This window comes from Liolophura sinensis, chromosome 5 (assembly GCF_032854445.1).
Source record: "Liolophura sinensis isolate JHLJ2023 chromosome 5, CUHK_Ljap_v2, whole genome shotgun sequence".
Classification (NCBI taxonomy): domain Eukaryota; kingdom Metazoa; phylum Mollusca; class Polyplacophora; order Chitonida; family Chitonidae; genus Liolophura; species Liolophura sinensis.
Window position 1 is genome coordinate 3,459,757 of NC_088299.1, and position 17,629 is coordinate 3,477,385.

At 38.5% G+C, this 17,629-nt stretch overlaps 1 protein-coding gene across 2 annotated transcripts; it reads left to right on the forward strand.

Moving 5' to 3' along the window:
- Positions 1-3,225: 3,225 nt before the first annotated feature.
- LOC135465695 (probable E3 ubiquitin-protein ligase MID2) lies at positions 3,226-17,512 on the forward strand. 2 transcript variants are annotated; one of them, XM_064743005.1, is made up of 9 exons: positions 3,226-3,599; positions 8,377-9,081; positions 9,737-9,832; positions 10,798-11,031; positions 11,374-11,396; positions 11,989-12,125; positions 12,983-13,134; positions 13,957-14,164; positions 14,752-17,512. In XM_064743005.1, exons 2-9 carry the CDS (start codon positions 8,446-8,448, stop codon positions 15,078-15,080), a joined length of 1,815 nt encoding a protein of 604 aa, XP_064599075.1. In that variant the 5' UTR covers positions 3,226-3,599; positions 8,377-8,445; the 3' UTR covers positions 15,081-17,512. The 2 variants fall into 2 exon arrangements, with proteins under 2 accessions (XP_064599075.1, XP_064599076.1); XM_064743006.1 differs by lacking the exon at positions 3,226-3,599 and adding an exon at positions 6,818-6,859.
- The last annotated feature ends 117 nt before the right edge of the window (positions 17,513-17,629 follow it).

Below are 17,629 nucleotides of genomic sequence, written 5' to 3' on the forward strand. Positions count from 1 at the left end.
GCGATTAGGTCTATGCTAACAGGGAGTCCCGAAAGTAAACCACACATACCTTCTACAGGTAACTGATAAGCGACTTCATTGGTCAAGGGTCGGACGTCGGGGTGAGTGAACACTTTACAGATAAGAGTGAGTGAGTGCTTGGGGTTTAACGTCGTACTCAACAATTTTTCAGTCATATGACAACGAAGGAATCATTAGGGTGCATGTACGTGTAATGTGCCTCCTTGTTGCAGGACGGATTTCCACCGCTCTTTTTATTTAGTGCTGCTTCACTGAGACGATTTACCGAAGGCAAGTAAGCCGCCCCGCCCGAGCCATTATACTGATACGGGTCAACCATGCTGAACGCCAAGCGAGGAAGTTACAACTTCCTCTTTTAAAGTCTTAGGTGTGACTCGATCAAGGATTGATCCTGGGTCTACCGGTCCCGAAGCGGACGCTCTACCAACTGTGCTATCCGGGCCGGTTTACAGATAAGAAGCATGCAGATTTTATGACTTGAGGAAGCCGGAATGCACGGGGAAACCGGAACGCATGGAGGACACCATATGCGATGAATTGTGATGCAATATGGGCAGTTGCAAGTCTAGGGCCCTTCATTCATAATGTTAAATTCTATAAGCCTGGTGGTATTGACTGCAAGAACTCCCTGTCTCGGGTGATTTCATAATTCTATAAAGGAACAACAACAACAACAACAACAAAAAAAGGGCCATTTCTACCGAGTACGATAATCGCAGCGATTTCCGCAGCGCCACCCGCAGTGGATCACTTCTAACATACATAAGTACAACCGTCTCCACTAAACTCGCGGCAGGTATCGCCATAGCGTTTAATTTTCCGCATTTTCTGCGTTTGCCCCCTACGTCTTTCTGGTAGTAATTATCGTGTATTGAGTCTGGCTACATATACATTATTTATTCAGTGTATATAGAAACATCACAGTGTGAAAGATGGACGAAAAAGAGAGAATAATTTTGGAAGATGAAAAAAATCAATGCTCTTTTATTAGGCGAATCAGAGTTACAAAACAATCTTCCATGTCGATTGTCGTCCGCTTCGGGACCGGTAGATCCAGGATCAATCCTTGGTCGAGTCACACCTAAGACTTTAAAAGAGGAAGTTGTAACTTCCTCGCTTGACGTTCAGCATGAAGGGGATAGTACAACGACTGGTTGACCCGTATCAGTATAATGGCTCGGGCGGGGCGGTTTACTTGCGTTCGGTAAGTCGTCTCAGTGATGCAGCACTAAATAAAAGAGCGGTGGAAATCCGTCCTGCAACAAAGGAGGCACATTACACGTGCATGCACCCTAATGATTCCTTCGTCGTCATATGACTGAAAAATTGTTGAGTACGATGTTAAAACCCCAAGCACTCACTCACTCACTCCATGTCGATTGTTGAAGTAGATGGGTGAAATTTGCTTTTCCCGCGCTGTGATTTTCCGGTCAGACCCGCATCTGGCGGGAAAACTTCACCACGTGTTTCGCGCAGCGGCTCTGGTGGAAACGGCATTTGCTTTACAAATAAACAAACCAAAATGCGGTTAGAACAAACTACACGCAGTATGCCTCCACTACTGTCTCACCGACTAGAATAGGCCTACGTTGTTTTTTAATAACAGAATTTCCTGAAGTCCGGGTCCAAAATGATAATGCCTTGAGATCACATATCACAAAAGATAAAATATAATACATTTATGAGTCTCATATTATACTAAAATGTGCAAACAATGTCAAATATGGGGTTTAGATTAAAGTCGACAGCAGTTTAGGTAACTTGTGTCGTCCTGCGTTAAAACATATTGAAAACCGCCATAACACAAAGTCATGGTTTTTGAAACATTATGACGTCACCCAAGGCAATGCAGTTATGCAGTTTAACATTATGAATTAGAAGAAAAGTGTTCAAATTTCATTTTCTGCGGACGAATATGGACTTCAAACATATGCATAAGTAGAACCTGTGTTGTTACGTGTCACTGACTGAAGGCTGTTTTGGTAAACGAGTATGACTGATTTTACAGGCAGCTGAATATACACTGATGCTTGTGACAACTCCATCACTAAATACCGCTAATGCATGAACTAAGTCATCCAATAATGGCCCATAACTAACGCTGATTATAATTTTTATACCAGTTATCCTAATAGGCACTTTGCGATATGCTGAGTATAAGTTCTAAGCCCTTGCACAAACCCGCTTTAAAGGAAAAAAAAGTAACAAAAATTAAGTTATTTCAGTAGAGGGACCCATGCAGACCTACATGGTTAAAATTATAGGCATTTTTCGTCCTTTTAATTGGTAACTCAATAAATCACCCTTTAATCTGGAATTCTTATGAGACAATGGTTTACGCTATTTTAGAGAAACCGGAAACACGGTGTCGCGTCATCCGTACCTTATATATGCTCTTCGTTTGTTATATGCGAGACACAGCTTTGTCGTGAGAAGTACGGTCCCCTTATTATTATACGGTCCAACAAAACGTATGGTGGCCTCCTGATCGAAGCCTTAAGGAATAACGCCAGACGCATTCCACTACCACTTTCTGCTTGACAAAGGTTTAACATGTAGCTAAGTCCATGTAGGCCTATATCAGAAGGAAAACAGCCGATTTAACACGACTTCTACATGGGACTAATATAACAGATCAGCTATTTTTAGTCCCAGATTCTACATAATTCTACAGCATTCTACAAAAGCGTAAACTAGGAACGAGTGTCGTCATAGCGAACACATGCCTCTCGGATGGCATTAATATCTTGCCCTTGGTTTAACTGAGAACATGGCGGCCCATTCGATTTTCCCTACGTGGGCGTTTTTGCTTACTATGAACCGCGATATCTCGGTTATGCTACTACATCACAAAAAAACCCTTGACGTTTCTTTAACTTTAAATGTGACTTTTTATAAATACTTATATACGTTTGGTTTAGTGTTGTCTTTAAGTCTTTAAAGAATAATGGATCAAGAGTCGAAATGTGATCCAAACTGTTTTCCGGAATGGCTTATTTCGCAACCTCTTCGTTGTGTTATAAAAACTGGAATATTATAAAAGATATATTTTATTTTGTCTCTTGGTCCGTTGTTTATCGATAAATATAATCGCGCACGAGTGCAATTCCAAACTTCCCGCCACGTGGCTTTTGACATTTGTAACCCGGAAGTAGTCGTTACAGCTGACTGGTTGTCAGACAGTCAAGTGCGCGCGCTGAAATTCGATCGGGTATGTGCGTGTTTTTATGAACACCAGCGTCAAAACTCTGACTTGTGTAGCCTCTAAATGTACTTACCGAGTTTCTTTGAGACGCGCAGTTGTTAATTCAAGGTGTTCGTGGCAAATTATCAGCAAATAAGAGAAACGAGGTGAAAGGCGTAGAACGATGTCAGCGCTAGTTAACTAGTTCTCGGCCTAGTTAAATATTTTTTACTCATATTGACACAGCACAGTTGGAGTTTGGAGGACTGGAAGGATGCTGGCCTCATGTTTACGTGGATACTGGACAAAAGTTGTGTTTTCCTCTCTGCCAGCAGTGCCTAATCGTCATCAAGAGAAAAGAATTTGGTTGAACATGCAGACGACAGTTTAGGTGGTAAGATATCTACTTGTAGATGTGGCTTTAACGATGTGCATGGATCTGTCTAATGAGCATTGCCTCATGGGTTTTCGTGGCATTAACACTTTGAGCGCAAGACCAGAATGTGCGACGCCTTTTAGAGTAAAAAGTAACCGAATGCAAATTAACTTTGATCCACACGATCCAATCCATCTCGCGTTCAAAATGTTGCGTTTTTCGCATTGAGACGAAAATGTGAGTACCGGTACCATGAATGATACGTGTGTACATATATATATATATATATATATATATATATATATATATATATATTTATTTCTATAGATTTCTAACAGTGCATGCTTGTTAGCAAGTTCCTAGCCATTGAGGGCGTATGTTCAAATCCAGTTCTCGTTGTTTTGACTGTGGCTGTAAGTCAGGAAGATTGTCTGGAATGTGTACATAGCAAAGGAGAGTGCTTTCCTCATCAAGTCAACAAGTCTTGGCCATGGTGTTAACACTGATCAGTCAATTCTGAGACGGATCAGATCAACAAAGGGTCTTTCTTTGTTTCTTAGCTGGGAAATCTTGGCAAGTAGTAGTGTGTTTTAATTGGCTAATTAATTTGAGCCTGTTTCCGCCTCATTATTATATGATATACATGTATAGTATGTAGTGAAAATAATGAAATCTGGACTGTGGGTGTAGTACCATGGCTGAATGCTCAGAGCATAATACTGTTAATGTATAGAGGCTCTGAGAGTGACATTAATAAAAGACTTGAAAGACAGGCATACAATATACATGTACGATGTATGACAATGGGAATTGAACTGGATTAGAAACACTCTAAGTTGTGATTTCTAATCAGATGAATATGTTGGCTTGTAAGCAAAAGGTAAGGCTTGGAATATTTTGAGACTTTGGTGCAGTAACAATAGCAGATTAGCTAGAAGGGATTTGAAGAGTGTACATTTTGCATACGGTTTCACATATATAGTGAAAACACATTAGGATTATACTTGTTGTAGCTGCATAAGACTTCAGTTGTTTACTAATCTTGTAAACTGCTGTGTAACTAGTAATTGTAACTCTGCATGATTTAATCTTGATGAATCAGATATTCAGGCCTTTCTGGCAAGTGCTTTTAAAATATATTATGCATTTGCTTTAACTGATATAAAATTTTGTCCTGGACTTAGTACCCATTTTGTATGATTCTGAGAGTTCCACTTATCCACTTTTAGAAAAATGTGTTGAAATTTGCTCGGAAGGTATAAGTGTAGGGTGATACTGCACTGGAAAAGCACACGATTCAACATCAAAAGTAATATTTGATGATATTTAGTTTCATGGTCTCTAAATATACTTTTTGGGGGCAAATTTTTAGGGCAAATACAGTATTTATTTACTTATTTGCTTATTTGCATTAAAATCACAGAACATTAATTTGAAATGCTGAAAGGTTTGGGAAAGATAAAAAGTTTGAAAATTTGTACTGCACTAAAAATTCAAACAGTACTACATTGTTCTGACTTCAGAATCACCTTTTCTGTTATTCATGTAGCTGTAATCTGTATGAGTTGTTACATATAATGTCCACACTACAGTTACATAACTACAGTTACAGTAGGCCTCCTTGTCCTGAGGGGTTTATACTATTCTAAGCAACTTCTACTATGCTCATGTGAATTTACTTTTGTAGATCTTCCCCCAGGCAGACCTAATGGTCCGCAGCTTCAGGCAGTCTCTGTGTCTTGCATATATATAAGTGTGTAGTCAGTTGTGTGTCGAAACTGAACTTTGTGTTCACCTGATTTGACTTAGGTATTGTTTATGTAGTCTCTCAGCGCATCTGGCATGGGTCGAGTATCAATGGCAGAGGCTGTGCTTATCTGAGAGGCAGGCATCATGCAGGTCAGGGCGTAATATCATCTGCTCCCATCTCTGGCACTATTCCAAAATATAGGGATGTTAGATGAATGTACTCACTGTACCTAACTACTGTGTCTTACTTCGGGAGAGATGTAACAATTTTGTTTGTTTGTTTGTTTGTTTTTTCTGTGTTTTAATTTTTTTTTGACTTCTACATGCGCATGTACAGTATTTGTATAGGGCATGATGTAAACATGACAAGAAGAGATTTTTCAGTTCAACAGATCTATATAATGGGTCAACTTTAATTTCAATAAATGCATATATAAGAAAGGAATCCAACTTAATACTACACGGGTGGTTATCTGCAAGGTGGACAATGTGTAGGGAACCATGAAAGAGCTTATCTGCATGGTAATCCCTGACCTGTAATCTTCTATAAATCTGGGCAAGGCACCATTACAGGGAGGTTCAAAATAATCTACATGTATACCTACTCATTGGATGTCCAGTTCTGAAGGTGTGAAAGTACAATATATCTGTGCCTAGAACTTGGGCCTACTGGGGATCTAGTGGAGGGGCTAGTTTTTCTTGTGTCGGTTATACTTAGGGTAATGATTGGTATATTGGCATGTGCTTAGGTTTGCTTAAAGAGATAACTTGAAGGAACGCGGATACAGTACTTCAATTCATATACGTGTATATGTCAAGTTCTTGTCCCCGAAATTTCTTGAACTCTTTTTTTTTTTCACATGTTATCATGCAATCTGTATATTTGGAAGGGTATGACTTAATTACATTAATTATCTACTCAATTCAATTAATGTTTTTGTTTGTGGATTTTCGTGCAACATGTACTTTTATCTGTTCGCTTAGAACAGAATCATTTCATGAAGCAACTGAACTACACCTTTGTATATTAATGTATTATAGGAATTGAGGAAATGGGTTATACATCTAGGCCTAAATGTACATGTAGCTAGTAGACATCTTATTCATTTTTGACACCCTTACCCCTGTTCACCAGAAAACTTGTTAAATGATTACTGTTTTGGTTTACAAGTGTTATTTCAGAAGTCAAAATTGACAAAAATTTTAGTGGTTTGCAATTTCATAGAAAGGGCTGCCTATGTGTAAATGCATGGCTTCTATTGACATAATTTTTGGTCTGTGTAAGTCTTCAGTCCTCGGTCCTCCGTGCCCCTTCCTTGAGAGCCTCATGTGTTATAGTTAATTCCAGCTGAGTTATTAGGTAAAGACTCTGTTTTGAGGTCTGTGCCAAGTGAGGTTAGACTGTTCGTAATGTGCTTATAGCTTAACTGACATTGACAGGTTTTTACGTCATACAGTCGTGTGGTAGGTGCACGGAGAGAAGCATGTGCGTGGACCGTTCCCTGTTTTACCAGCCAGACTGAGGACAGGTACATGTATGCGAGGAAATCAGGATTAATTATCGAGCATAAATTTGGGATATGATATTCATGTGCCTGAAATCTATGTATTCTACAACCTGATAACTTCAATGTGATTACCTCTAAGAATTATTTTATTTTGAAGATTGAACTGTTTTCCTTGGTTTACATGTAAGTTATGTTCCTGCATGTATTATTCGTAATTCATTTGTTAGACATACTCATTACATGTACATGTAACTTTAACAAATTGTTTGTCTATAGCGATAACACATGCACATTGCAGTGTTATAAAGATGCTTATCAGAACATGTATGTATTTAATATTTTCATGCACAGTGTTATGTACTGTGTTCTTCAAATTGGATCTCTCCAAAAGAAAAAAGCAAATGGGCAACTGCCAATATCAGATGGAATGAAATTTTTGAAATGAAATTTTACCTTTTGTACATGTTAGTAGTTATTGATTGCAGCTATGCATCCTGAGATTGACCCATGCAGAATTTAAATTTATAACTCTTCTATGATGCAAGTTGAAATAAGTGTGATAGTCTTTATTGAGCGTATTAACTTTTTTGTCAATTATTAATTGCCTGTTGATAATTTTACGCCCCAAATCAAATAGCGATTCTGCAAAAATGTCTGGACATAATCTGAAAACAGTACCATGGTTAGCTGATGTTGTTATGCGTGGAACTCTTGGCGTGTGTATAAGCTGATGTACAGATGTAGCCTGTGTTGGGTAAATTACCAGTGCCTGAGCATATGAAGCTGTAGTATAAAGTACAGACTGAGGTAATATATAGGCTTACAAGTCACCGCATTCCTGGGCATTCTTCTCAAGCTGTGGCTGGCTGGTAGGGGGATTATGTGTTGCTGAGACAAGCTAAGCTTGGCCCATAACACTCTCAACTGGATATGATAGATGTAGGTCTAGTTGTCAGAGTCAGAATTTACAGAACAGACTGACATGATCTAGTGGCATTTGGTGGTGTTTTAGCTCCTATTTTCGATCAGCTTAATTACTAGCTGTTTATTCCTCAACCATATGATCACATACAGTATATTAAATGTAGGGTTTTCTTTTGGAACTTACCTGCATATGCTTGTGAATATATGTGTATTGTGTTTACATGGGGCCCTCACCAATCCAATCGTCTTGAGTTCAAGTCCAGCTCATGCTGGCTAATTCCTTTCCAGCCGTATGCGGGAAGGCCTGATGAATTGTTGCGATGGCTTTTTGAATCCATCAGGCATTTGACCATTGTACGCATGAGGTTGCAAGATCAAATAGAGGCCTAGCTGCTTCGTCTACAGCTTAAGTCAGCTGAAATTTGTCAGTCATGTTGAGCTGTGATGGTTTAGTAGGTGCACTCTGATATCTTCCACCTATAAACTTGACAACTAGCCGTATCATACATGTGAGTGAGGAAGTCTTTGAGTACAATGTCAAATACCATTCAGATAATTCAAATAACTACTGTATTAACTATGTAATACTGCTAACTTTTAGTTTTTTCTACAAGGTGAAGTGGTTGAAAACCATCATGGAAAGACCACTTTCTGATGCCTGACAAGTTGAGGTAAAATTCAAGATGGCTGCCATGGAGGTGGATGGAGAATTACAGTGCCCCATCTGCCTGGATCTCTTCACCAGTCCCATCATCCTCCCATGTTCACATATTCTTTGTCGGCGACCATGTGCAGAAAATCTTTTTGACGATACATTTATTCGTTGCCCGGTGTGTCGTGACAATTGTTATGTCACTGGAGGAATCGGTAGCCTTCCCAGAGTTCTTGCTTTGGAGAACATCATTGAAAAGTACAAAGCCATTGGTGAGAGACGACAGCGTGACACAGAGAGTCCTGAGAGTGGCTCGGATGATGTCACTGCGGGTATAGATACGGAAAACGAGGTGCTGTGTCAGCTTTGTGATGCCTCACCGAGACGTGCCAGAAAGTCTTGTCTGGATTGCAATGCATCGTACTGCAATCGCTGTCTGCGGATTTCACATCCCGCACGCGAACCGTTCAGTCTCCATGACCTTGTCGAGCCTCGATGTCCACTCCGGCCAAAAGACGTTCTTTGCACTGAGCACGGGGAGAAGCTGACTATATACTGTTACTTGTGTAAAGCGCCATGCTGTATCCTCTGTGTGGAAAAGGACCTTCATCCTGTAGAAGAGGGTCACAAGGCTGTGTCATTGGAAGAAGCTTATGCTCATTATAAGGTAAAATGGATAATTATGTAATCATAATAAGCATAATTGGCCAAAAAACTAAGTGCTGGAGTCATTATATATCTACAGTGCTTGATATAAGGGCGAACTATTGGCCAAAAGTAAACTGTTTGAAAATTGAACATTATAGGTGAACGAAAAATTTAACTCCTAAAAACTGGACTGTTGAAGTGCAAAAGACATTTTTCCACATTCTTGTTAAAAAGGTGTATTCCACAAAAAATTTCTTAACCAAACCCTGATGTATGTTCATGAAATTATTGCGTGAAGGCATTACAGTCTGAAGAAAGTCAGGTTACAGTCGTGTGTATTTATGCTTTTATTGCAACTTAAGTTGACTACCCTAAGTTTTCATTCTTTTCAACCGCCTCTACAACCAATATTTTGAAACATTTCGAGAGAACTACAGTATAGGATGTAGAGAGAAATAATTTGCACAGTTGCAAACTTGCATCTTTAATGACACAAACAAATCGTTTTTAGCATCATTTCGTAATAATTGTAGGCATAAATTTCATTGACAAAAGTGCTTTAATGGTTGAAAAGGTTGGAGATCTACAGTACTTTAGCTACTGACTTGTAAACCTTCAATTGCATTGACAGTGGTTTCTCCGCACTATTTTTTCATTGCTTTGTTTTTAAACAGGGTGTAATAGAAACAAGTTTGAGTCATTTGGAGAACAGCCAGTCAAAACTAGCGTCAGTACTGGCCACTAGGAGAGCTCGTATAACAGAGCTACAGGTAATGTGGTTGTCATGGTTACTACTGATCTCTTAACCAGACATTGTTGTTGTCACAATTCTACTGTACAATTGTTCTTTAGTACAGCCGCTGACTAAAACGTCTCCAAAATATTGTTTCAGGTATATGTAGGTCATTGTGAAGAGTGAGCAACCTATAATAAGGAAGATTTATTAATTAATATCAAATCATATACATGTAATACTTTCAAATATAGTGAGAATTTAGATGTATAATACACCCCTAGAAGTTAAAAAGCATACTATGTTGGATAGTAAGTACATGTATCAAGAAAATCAAATTCTTTCATGTTTACTGACGTAACCAAACGTACTGTTTAAATAAGTAATGTGGTGAAAAACAAGAAATCAAGCGTTCTGAGTATGACACAAAATATTAATCAAATAACTAAGTAATGAAAGCAGTGAAAATAAAAAAGGCTACAGATGGATAAATACATGTAATGATAATTGATTTATGAGTATGTTTTTGCTATGAGCTATTTATTGTCAAAATACCCTGTTTCTTTTAATTTTTGTGACACTTGGTCAGTTCTTTTTAGCCAGTGTACATGTAATTGTAGCAGGAACATTTAGTTTCTTTTTTCTTACTTGGTTAGTCCATCTAATGAACAACATACTCATATGTTTACTTTTCCAAAAAGCTGGAAAAGAAATATATTATTATGCTTTCTGCACTTCTAATATCTATTCCAAAAATTAGGGCAGTTGAAAACAATTCATTCCAAATTTAATGAACTGAATGAGACATTCCAAAGTGATGTTGGCTACAAAATGGCTGTATAATAATGTCTATGTGACATTATATGTGGCGATTAAAGCTAGAATCATTTATTGAAATATGACATATGTTAACTAAAGGACGCAATCAAGCTACGTAAATTGTCTGACTTGCACTCTTTGAATTCCAAAGGATTTTACAGAATCACCTGTACCTGTTCACAGACTAATATCAGTGTGCGCCGGGAACTGGTGAACCATCAGTGTGACGCTTTAGTGAATGAAGTTGAGGCTAAGAGGAGGTTTTTCCTGGCTGACTTGGATTATGAAGAACGTGTACGACAGATGGACATTGAGAGCTCAGTCAGTGGCCTGGAGAGGCTGATGGCCTCTGCAAAGAGTGTAACACGTTACTCACATGACGTCATGGCCAAGAAGGAGGCTGGGGCATTCCTTCAGGTAAGTTGGAAAAAAAAGGTAGACTAAATTTTCAACCTTACATCCTCTAGACAGTTATTTTCCAGCTTCAAAACAAATTATCAAAAGACATTACAGTTTATGAGTTTGGAATATATTCTAGAATGTACTAAGAAATTAAGGGTAGCAGAAAGAAACACTTGACAAAATTGAAGTGCCTGTGTTTATTGTCATTGTTGGTAGGTATGGTAAGTTCTTTAATATTTAGTTCTTTAGTTCTTAATATTGCATGTGTTTTATTGAAAATATACCTTGTAAGATAAGCTATTGCCAATTGCATTTTCAAAAATGTGATTTTGTTTCATGTTATTTTCTTTCTTACAGCTTGCTAACGCATTAAATGATAGGTAAGTTTACCAAGAACATAAAGCAGATTGTATTACATAGCATGAAAAAAAGACTGCAAAAGAGTGATGGCCAGAAGCTATTCTGATCAGTAGTACTTTAGAACTTGCTTAATCAGTTTATAGTATTCTAAATTTTTCATAGAAATCATGCAAACATAATTGAAAACATACTTTCTGTACTTTGTAGATTACTCACCATGTATGCGAGCATTGATTATCTGCTGACAAAGAACAATTCAGTGTAACTATTATGATAGCTGATTTATTTCATTCTTGATTCTTAAATTCTTGGAAATGCAACATTTTCTTATGTCACTGCTTTCCATTTCATATGCTACATATTTTAGCATAACAACATTTCAAAAGAATGGTTAGAAAACCCTTCCCTCTCTTCTCCAATTGCCCATTAATGTGCACCTCCTCAAACTTCTGAAATCTTCTTTCATATTTTGGAGAATACGGCATTGTCACATCTTCTACATGTAGCTTAGATTTTTTTACTCCACTTGATACGACACTAGTTTAAATATATGGTTGTCTTTGATTCACACAAATTTCTGTGGCATTATAAACCCTTGTTGTGGTGTACCAGACTGGTCCGGGTGACGTTAGACTGTGATAGTTGCCCTGTTCAACCTGAAGGTCAAGACAATGTCCATGTTGTCGAGGGGAAAGTTGTCGACTTTCGGAAGGAAAAGGCCATTCTTCAGGACATGCATTATCTTCTAGGTAAGAATTGGGAGAAATCGGTAAATGTCTTCAAAAGATGTTAGACAAGTGTATCTAGACTTTTTTGAAATGTAGGGTGATATCCTACTGGATAAATTTGAGTTTTTGAACCACAAATAATATTTTATGGCACTTTACTTATTGCCTCTAAAAATTTAGGTAATTTAATCTAATGCAGTTGTAATTATTCCAGTTTTCATTACAAGGAAATAAAAAAATTGTTTGGATGCAAGATTTGAGTAAACTAATGTTTTGTTTGATCCAGGTTTTTGTGTTGATTACAACATTATTTTTCATAGTTCAACTTTGTCAGCATTAAGTAGTTTAAGGTAGGCTGATCACAGTGTTGACATATTTTGGGTGCTGCTTCAGTGAAACACCATCTGGCATCAGTGCTCATTTCTTATCGTGTACAATGATCAGTGTACTAACATTAAAATTTGTGCCCAGTTAAAGGCATTGCCTTTCAATGGCAAGGACATTCTGGGGCTGGGTTTCAAATCTAGGCAAGCTCAGGCAATTTAATTTGTAGATTACCCCGGTCTGACTGTTTTGGGGGCCTTTGTGACAATAAGTAGTTGACAATGCTGTGTGACAGTTTGCACAGTTTAAGATCACTGTCTTCTACCAGGTGGTGGGCATATCTAGAAGTCACATGTGGGACAATTGGTCAGCTACTTGCCAAAAGTCAGTGGTTTTCTATAGGCACTCGTTTCCTCCATCCATAAAATTTGGTGAGTGAAAAATTGATTACAGCATTATAAAGTAACAATCGAATATATATAAACATTTCTTACATAGTTAGAGATATTCAAATGGACATTTCCACATTTTCATTATCATATTGTTTGGAACAGTTCCTGCCACTCCGATTATTGATGTAACTCGTTGTTCACGATCAGAAGACACTGTGGCACTTGTTGTGTGCCCACCTAAAAACCACCATGACGTGATTGATCAGTATCAGGTCCAGTATTTCTCTGAGGAACAAAAGGCTCTTGGGTTGGAGGTAAGCATATATACCTAGTGGCCGCTAGTGTTAATGTAACAGGCAGCCCCAGTGGTGATCGCATATTGGCAGCTGCAGCTGCAAGTGTATGCACATCCAGTAGTCATGGAAAGGACATGCTCCATTTCCCAGAGAAGATTTAATTTTTTAAACTATATAGAACGGGCCTTATTGATAAGAAGGGGCCTCTGTGGCTCAGTTGGTTAGCGCGCTAGCGCAGCGCAATGACCCAGGAGTCTCTCACCAATGCGGCCGCTGTGAGTTCAAGTCCAGCTCATACTGGCTTCCTCTCCGGCCGTACGTGGGAAGGTCGTGGGTTTCCCCTGGGCTCTGCCCGGTTTCCACCCACAATAATGCTGGCCGCCATTGATAAGGAGGGGCCTCTGTGGTAAAACACCAATCAAATAAATAAATAAATAAATATTGATGAGAACTGATGCCATGTGATAGATTTACAGTGTATGGCACGTTGTAATGATTACAAGGCTAAAGTGTCATCAGAAGTGAAAGCCTTTGCTAATGTCTGTAGAAATTGTCTGACCTGATAGCATAGGCATACTTCTTATGTGATGTTCAAGGGTTGAATGATGCAGATAGGATGTGAATTGTGGAAGTTTTGATGGAATGCCATCAGAAGAGTAAAAATTCATAGTCTTGATCATTAACCATTTCAAAAAATCAAAGACTTTGGAACAGGATTAGCTATTTAAAGCAGGGTGTTACATGTTGGATGTTGGCCATGCATTTTTTAAAAAATTTTATGCAGTTGCAAAAGAGGCTATTTTGTTTTGAAGAGTGCTCCCCCTTGTTTTTTATGACCAGGATCACTTGGAGTTTGGTAACCCACAGGAGGATCGGCAGCTGGTGAAGGGCGTGGCTAATGGTGGATTTCTGGTGCTGTTGATAGAAAATCTGTGTCGTGGCACAACCTACTATTTCAGTGTGACAGCCAGTAATGCCACGGGAAAGAGTGCGGCATCAGAAGCTGTGCAGTGCGCCACGCTGCTCCACGGGGAGGGGATTGTTCCAGGTGGGTGAGGTGATGTCCTGCGCATTTAAGTGATTTAATCTGATTTTGACCTGATTTCAGTGTTGTACAATGCCACTTAAAATTTTCACTTACATAACGGTTTTGGATGGAGGAAACTGGAGTACCCAGGGTATACTACTGACCTTTGGCAAGGTCAGTTCAGTGAAGCAAACAAATGTGTACACAGCACAGGTGACAGGTGGTCACACGAGCAGTGTCAACCGTTCATTGTCACCAACTTCCCTCAAGCAGTGGAAGCGAGGAAATCTGCAAATTACCTGTCCAATGCTGGTTTGAACCAGCACTGCGTTTGTCCTAGTGATTGAAAAGCAAGCACCTTTAATCACTTGGCATGACTGGCTGCCCACCTGATTGTGTGGTGATTGATTGGCCGTGGAGTCTACCAGAATGCACTAATCAGACGATGGTCCATGAAGCTCACCTTAGAATTCAAACTTGAATGCATTAACTCTGTGAAAAAACATTACAAAATATTTTAGGCATAATTTTCAGTGGCTTATCTAGTTACTCTTAGTTAAATTTGAGCTCTTCTTGTGATCTTCTTTGAAGTATGTTTTCTGTTGTAGTGCCGGTGATTTTGGACAGCCTGTGCCGTCGCTACACGGCGTCTATCCAGATCTGCAGCTCCAGTCCTCTGGACGTTGTCGCCGATCAAAAAATCAGCCATTACCTCTTGTTCAGGGATTCCACAAATAATCGGGCGTACAAGAGCGTGTCCATGTTCGGCCGACAGGAACATCGGGTGTTCGGGCTGGACCCTAACACAGACTACGATTTCTTGATAATGGCATGCAACCAAAAGGGAGAGAGCCAACTTTCGAATAAAGTCACTCTGCAGACAGAGGTGTCAGCACTTGAAATGGTAGAGAATAGCTCTGGTGATGAAAACGTTTGAGTGGAGATTTCAGACTTATGAAATCATTGATTTTTGTTGTGCAGTCTTAAGCAGAATATTTCAAACGAGATTTCATCAACCAGCTGTTTGGTTGAAGGAGTTGTTTTACCTTGCTCAATACAAAGAACAAGAGTTTTCAGTAAAACCTTATATTAAATTGTGCACATGTGTTTGTGACTGCTTCGAAACATTACTCTGGATCTTGTTTGAAATTTTCAACCAGATTCGATAGAATAATTCTGTACGTTTGTGTGTAGACATTTGTGGAAATTTTAACAGCCTGTACTTTCCCTGTTATTTCAAAAATCCTCATTCCTGCATTTGTGCAAGTGCTTTTCCAAAATATACAATAGCATAGAATACAGGTGAGATGCTGGAATCTCCCAATGCCATAGGAATGGGAGAGTATGGATGTGGCTCTGATGGGCTACACAGAGGTGCAAAAACATGCACTTGATTGAACCCTGTAGTGCTTGTGTACCATGTACATGTGTTATTTATAAGAAATACACATACAGCTGTCCTGGGCTGTGGAAAAGAACAACAGAGTACATGTACATTGCTGTTTTGGTAATCCTGTATGTCCTAAGAGCGGTGTAAACTGATGGGAATTGAGATAATTGAATTGCTGTACTAAATCTTGGCATCATATTAAAAACATTGACACAAAAGTTTTCTGTCGATTCCACTTTTCCTGGTGTGACATCGTGCCGAAACACTTGGCATCACCTATTGCTGAGGTAAAGCCACAGATGACATAGTACTTTCATATGCACTGCGACATTTCATTCCACAATAACTGACTTACTTGATGTCATATCTGCCTCATGGGTCATCACGTAAGGAATATCGTCACGCTGCAACATGAAAATTTTACAGAAACTGCCAAAGATTTTGTTTTTGAGGACTTTTCATTTATAGGGGTTAATTGTAGTTCTTTGTAAATCTTTGGAACAGTAGCATTAGCTGTGTTCCGTAAAGTTTCCTGCTTATGATTTTAATATTTCCGGCCGGTTTCACGTGGGACTGAAGTAGCACTATAAAGGCAGAACTGTCCCCATTGGTATTTCTCTTGTATGAATCTTTTAACAAATTCACGTATCTGTGTATGTAGTATTTAGTGTGGATGTACATTTGTGACCCATGATTTTCACGAGTCATGCTCATGTATGTAATACAGGCTCTGATCCAAAACAGGTAAATGCAGATATATATATTGGTGAGGTAAATGACATGACCACAGATTCTGCCTAGTCACTTTTCAGTATTTATTCATGGATAGAATTATAATGTATTTTGAAATGTGATATGAAAACTTACCAAAGTTATATTAACATTGTGACTTAGACGTAGTACAGTGTATATGCAATTTCCATTCTGTACATACTGAAGATATTATAGCTTTAAATTACATTTTTTATTGAAGAGTTTTATTCTAGATCACAGTAACTTTCATTATTATGTATTATAATTCCATTACTTTGTTTTTTTGAAGTTTTATTTTTTGATAGAATGAGGATGATCTCAAAATGCATCATACGTAGTCAAATTTTAATTTATTGCTACATTTGAAATGTATCTACATTTCCACATAGTGAACAAAGTATGTATACAACAGTATATAGATGCATTTTAGCATTGTGTCCTACGTTGTTGTAGAATTGAGTGAGGCATAGTGAGTTAATGAGCTAGGCATGTGATGCACATGCAAGTCTTGAGTACGGCGTATAAAACCAATCAGGTATAGAAATATTGTGTGAAAAGAATGAAAGGCAAATATGCCTGTGGTTCAGCATGTACAAGCAATTCGCACCTGATGTTCCGTTACAAAAATTGGACTGCGGTACCATTGGAAAAGTTGTGTAAGTCATGATGGGCATTGTGATTACTAAATAGCAAACATGCCTGAAAACTTAAAAGTAACTACATGTAGCAACATTAGTTTTTATTTATTAAAAAATTTAGACCCTTTACAAATGGTCTTGGATTTTAGAGTGTTTAACGCTTTTAAGGTGTTATATGGTGTTACTGCTGTTCAAGACTTTTGAAAATTTGATTTGCCAGATTGTTCAAGTGTCAGATATTTTGTTTCGTGTTTTTTCAAAGGCGTACGTTAACACATTTCATGAACATTTCTGTCCAGGTCATTTTATATTCCTTTGTACTTTAACACCCTCATCCGCCAACTTGTTGAGGGGGAAAGGGAACCCAAATGTTACATTTTAAAGCTGGCCTTTGAAATTTCATGTCAACAAAAATTGATTTCTTGAATAAAGGTTTTCACTGTTGACAAAGTTGTTGTGTTGATGTATTTATTGGAATGCCTCATTGGAACCCTATGCTAAAGACATTTGATTGGACACCAGGCCCAGTCACAGTGATCTGGCCCATCCCTACATCCTGTCATTGGCCCATTCTCTAATGTTGTGTATCATGTCAGGATAGGGGAGTTTCGAGTTCGAGATCTTTTGTCGATGAAGGTAGAAAAAGTCCCCCTGTATCATGTGACCTGTCAAAAACATTAGGCAACTATATTTGATCACATGAGC

Bases quoted from the DNA above. Each gene is read 5' to 3' on its own strand.
- LOC135465695 (XM_064743005.1), top strand. From the start codon at position 8,446: ATGGCTGCCATGGAGGTGGATGGAGAATTACAGTGCCCCATCTGCCTG. The intron at 9,082-9,736 runs GTAAAATGGATA...GTTTTTAAACAG, and splicing joins AAGCTTATGCTCATTATAAG to GGTGTAATAGAAACAAGTTT. The intron at 14,165-14,751 runs GTGGGTGAGGTG...TTTCTGTTGTAG, and splicing joins CGGGGAGGGGATTGTTCCAG to TGCCGGTGATTTTGGACAGC.